Source organism: Portunus trituberculatus, chromosome 50 (assembly GCF_017591435.1).
Source record: "Portunus trituberculatus isolate SZX2019 chromosome 50, ASM1759143v1, whole genome shotgun sequence".
NCBI classification, from domain to species: Eukaryota; Metazoa; Arthropoda; class Malacostraca; order Decapoda; family Portunidae; genus Portunus; species Portunus trituberculatus.
In genome coordinates, this window is record NC_059304.1 from 19756175 (window position 1) to 19761174 (window position 5000).

Sequence of the window (5000 nt, forward strand, 5' to 3'; positions counted from 1 at the left end):
TACACTTTTGTCAGGCTGTCATGGAAGGCTGGAAGACTGTAAGGACTGAGAGGGACGGGTTGTTGTTATCATTTTTTTAGGGTAATGAAAATCCTGTTTGGTTTGTGTGTTATTTTTTACAAGCTGGCCTCTGTAAAAGTGTCAGCCGAAGAGCCTGGACGCAGCAGTGATGTACAACACGGATGGGGCCGCCGAGCCCTGCCCTGGGGTGTGGGAGTGTTGCGGGTGTGGGTGGTAAGGGAGGGAGTGAGGGCGTGAGGGAAGCGGTGAGGGAGTGGTTGGTAAGTCAATTGTGTTTGGGTGGGTGTGTAAGAACGGAAGGTGCTTTTTGACAAGTTTGTGGTGGTGTCTGGTGGTGGTGGTGTGGTGGTGGTGGTGGTGGTGGTGTCTGTGACGGTGTAAGATTAAGGAAGTGAGGAGTTAGTTAAGGTGGTTTATAAAGGGCGTGGTGTAGTGGTGAGGGGGGAGGTGAATGTGTGCTGGTGTATGAGTGTCTGTGTGTGTGTGTGTGTGTGTGTGTGTGTGTGTGTGTGTGTGTGTGTGTGTGTGTGTGTGTGTGTGTGTGTGTGTGTGTGTGTGTGTGTGTGTGTGTGTGTGTGTGCATATGTGCATGTGCGTGTGTCTCTTATCAAATCACTACATGTAAGATAGCAAGGAAGTCACGAGGGAGAAAGGAAGGGAGGAAGGAAGAGAGGAAAGGAAGGAATGGGATGGAAGAGAAAGGGAAAGGACTGAGTGATCTTTCCCAATAAGTGCAGATGCATAAAAAAAAAATAAATAAATAATCTCAGTAGGAAACATCACATCAAACCTCCACGAAAATATGACAACCAGAACATTAAGGGCGAGACGAGACAGATCAACCTTTTTAGCACATTAATCCTCCGAACATTAGCGCGATGCCTCATTTTATTACATGAAAAATCTGAAGAACCACATTGCAATTTTTTTATACCGCCACATTGAGAGAAAGAGACATAGGGAGGGAAGTAGATGGTGTAAGGGTGTGTTGGCTTGGGTGTGGGAGTGTGTGGGTGTGTGTGTGGGTGTGGGCGCTGCGAGGACCCAAGAACTCTACTGCTGTTGGAATTCTGTGCAGGCGATGAAGGAGGTAGGAAGGAAAGGGGCTGGGATGGACTCGGCGGAAAAGGACTCGGAGGGAGGGTACGGGGTCATGAAGGAGGAGGAGGAGGAGGAGGAGGAGGAGGAAGAAGAAAAAGAGGAGGAAGAGTAGGAGGAAAGGAAGGTTAATCAGTAGGAGGAGGAAGAGGAGGAGAAGGAGGAGGAAAGTCAAAGCAGAACACAAATATGGAATCGTTAAATAAATATCATTCTTTTTTTTTATAATAGGAAAGTAGAGAGAGAGAGAGAGAGAGAGAGAGAGAGAGAGAGAGAGAGAGAGAGAGAGAGAGAGAGAGAGAGAGAGAGAGAGAGAGAGAGAGAGAGAGAGAGAGAGAGAGAGAGAGGAGGAGAGTAGAGGGAAGGGAGGAAGGAAGGAAGGGTATGGGAGGGAGAATATACATATATATGGACTCTGTATATAACTTTGCAACTATATGATACAGATGATGCTTTTTTTATTTATTTTTATTAATGTTATGTAGTATGTACGTAGGTAGTATTTATTTAATTGTTTAGTCATTTATCCATTCATTCGTTTTTTGCATTTTTATTTTGTATTTTTTATCTTATTTTTTTATTTTATATCATTTTACGTAATCTAGGCGTCTGAGAGAGAGAGAGAGAGAGAGAGAGAGAGAGAGAGAGAGAGAGAGAGAGAGAGGTCAGTGTATTAACAACTTTACAAGGAATATTGATGCAGACTCTAAGCCATCTTCTTCATCTTCTCCATCTTCATCTTCCAGGCCAGACACGCACACACTCACTAAGGAAGGAACACTAAGGACAGAGGGAGACAGAGACGGAGACAGGAGAGCAGTGAATGAGGCGAGAGAGGGAGAGAGGAAGACAGGTAGTTAAATAGTCAGTTAGGTTAGGTTAGGTTAGTTACAAGTAATTATATTCAACATGACTATTAGTGAAGGCGTTATACATCGAAGTGTGTCTGTCCTTGGGGAACCACAGTGCAGGGATGAAGGCTTCTCTCTTTATCATCTTATTTCATTTCAACGTGAGGAATTTTGAGGAGTTAGTTCATTAGTTAGTTAGTTGGTAGGTGTGAGTGAGGAGCTGGTGGCGGGGAGAGGCGGCGGAGGGCTGGGTGGTGGTGGTGGTGGTGGTGGTGTTGGTGGTGACTAGAAGGAGTGAGCCGGGTGACGGAGACGCCGCTGTGGCCTTGTGACTGACTAGGGGTGTGGAGGGAGAGGAAAGGGAGGTGGATAAAGTGGATAAAGGTTTGGGTCAGTGTGGAGGAGAAGGAGAGTTGATATAGTGATCGGCGAGAGTCCGCCACGAGTAATGAAGTGTCTTACATCTAACATACCGACACCTCGAGTGCTAATGGACATCGATTTGTGAATTCTGGAGTTAACAGGGAAACTGGCTGCCAACAAGACTGGCTGGCTGGCTGGCGTACCGGGGCTGTGAACGGCTGAGGGAACGAAGGAAACACCGACAGTGATGCGACAGAAAACGGGGAGAGGTCATGAGGTCACGTGGACACTTCTGGCACAGTCCGGAAGACTTTGTGACTCAGTGACGACTTAAGTCTGAACGAGAGTGGAATGACAAGGGAAACGAGAGGCCCACTGGTGGTGGGTGAGGGGCGGGGCGGGGATGGGGGGCGTGGAGAGAACTTAACACTAGAGCCAGTTTCCCAAATAAACAGCCCGGCCGGAGTGCAAGTGTTCAGTGGGTGACGTGTGTGCGGGGTGGTGTAGTGGTGTGATGGTGCGTGGTGCGGGGCGTGTGGTGTGGAGGGCGTGGCACTCGGCGTGATGTGGAGGGGTGTGGCAGTGTGTGGTGTGGAGGGGTGTGGCAGTGTGGTGTGGTGTGGTGTGGTGTGGGGTGTGGCGGCACGGGGCCGCGGACAGGTGCGCGGAGCCCACTGAACACCTGCCCCCGCCGGCAGCACTCACGAGACACCACACACGACGCTTTACAAAACTTCGAATTAGTGGCTAAAGTCCGCGGCGTCATGAGTCATGCATGACCCGCTGACTGACTAGACCTTACACTACACCCTCGTCTGCGTCAGCGGCTGGAGGCGACGCGTGCTCCCTGGCGCGGGCCGGCGTGGTCCCCCGCGCGTGGCCTGCCAGGCCCTGCCTCTCACCACCGAGACGCCTGAGGTGCGGGAAGCAATACACAGTATACAGATCATCCTCGCAGTACGTAAATGCATCAACTTTGGTTGAGGGAGTAACTCATCCTGGCAAGCAGAGCCTCAGCGCACAGCAGCGAAGCCGTCTGGCGCCCGGCCCACCCTCACACCCGGCGATGGACGCCCTGCGGGGGCGGCCGGCCGGCGCAGCGAGAGACATACCTCGGTCAAGGGCGCGGCTTGCCTCTCGCGCTCTACCAAATTCAACTTGCTAAAATAAACAATGGCTTTATCACTCAGTAATATTATGTACAGAGTGGAGGCGGCCTTCTAGCGCGGCGCCTCGAGTACAGGTAAGGGAATGTCTAGACGCGGCACCTCTACCAAAAGTACAAACGTTCAAACCTTAAGTGTGAAACTTTAGTGTCGAGAAACTAATCTAACAACTCTGCTCGTTACAAGCTGCAGTCAGCCGCCCTCCCCCGCAATGGGCGGCGGGTCGGCCCTGTCCATGACTCCACTATGTATATATTTATATGACGCCAGTAATCTGAAGAGCTCCGGAGGGTGTGACCTGCGCCGAGGGTGTGGCGAGCGAGGGCGTGGCCAGGGTGTGAGTGTGACTCGGGCGAGGGTGTTGCCCTGGCAGGAGTGGCGGTGGTTGCCGGGCAGCCGCGCTACGCTCTCCATTTGGAGTAAATAAAGGTACATAAAGAATAACCCTGATTGGTATGTTGGTGGCGTGCAGTGAGGAGTGATACCCTGTGGCCTGGCGGCGCGGAACGCTGGCCGGCTGGTCCACCCTCGCGCTCCTTTGCCACTAATGATGTGGACTTTGTGTGGCAGTCACGCCTCCTGCACCGGAGCGCCTCATGAGGCGCCGATCACTCCGCGGTGCGAGCTTGGCAACGATGACGTGAGCCAGCAGTGCTCCGCCAGCTGTCCAGACTACTGACGTGGCGGCGTGCGGATCCCGTCCTGGGGCGGAGATCCTCACGCCGGGTGACTCGTGACACTGAGTATCTACAGGCAGGGTGTGGCTCGGGGTGACGGAGACGCCGCCCTAGCCACTGGCGGGTCCTGGTGGTGGCGGCCGCGCCCCCACCGTGAGGACCACGCACCTCGCCCTCCGGCTGCTCCTCCAGGACTGACTGGCCGCCTCGTCATACCTCCGTGTCTAGGGGCGGCGATGGTGTGTTGAGGTGATGGTGTGGCGAGGCAGCCGGCGTGGCGCAAGGGTGGAGGAGGTCTAGATGTCCAGGGGCATGTCGGCACTGCCCTCTACTACGTCCAGATCATCGTCTCCGTCCTCGGCGTCATCATCATCGTCGCCCACGTAGTTGCTCACCTCCTCGCTGTTCACTATCGCATCTGCGGGGCGAGAGGCGCATCAGAAGAGGCAAGGAAGGAGGGAAGGAGGGAAGGAAGGAGGGAAGGAAAGCAGACGGACCATCAGACATGATAATACATGCAGCGGGGCGTCCTTAGTGCGGCGTCTGGGAGGAATAATGTCGTGGATGATAATTGTGCTGCTGAATTGTTGAACTGTCGAGGTTTGGTGATGACGCGCCCAGGGAGTATTAGATGCAGCTCCCAGCCAGCCTGTCAAGGGGATGTGTGTGTGTGTGTGTGTGTGTGTGTGTGTGTGTGTGTGTGTGTGTGTGTGTGTGTGTGTGTGTGTGTGGGTTTGTGTTTTGTAATGTGAGGACAAAGGAAAAACGTGATACAAAGAAGACATACAATTTTGGCGAGAACCACTTACTACAATTAAGCTGGA

General features: G+C 52.7%; 1 protein-coding gene across 1 annotated transcript in view; it reads right to left on the minus strand.

Annotated features, from left to right (window-relative positions):
* Positions 1 to 96: 96 nt before the first annotated feature.
* LOC123499608 (proteoglycan Cow-like) overlaps positions 97 to 5000 on the minus strand; it is a 200083-nt gene continuing 195179 nt past the window's right edge. The window contains exon 12 of the mRNA XM_045247889.1: positions 97 to 4594. Coding sequence (XP_045103824.1) covers positions 4473 to 4594 — 122 coding nt within the window. The 3' untranslated portion in view covers positions 97 to 4472. The remainder of the gene's footprint in view (positions 4595 to 5000) is intronic.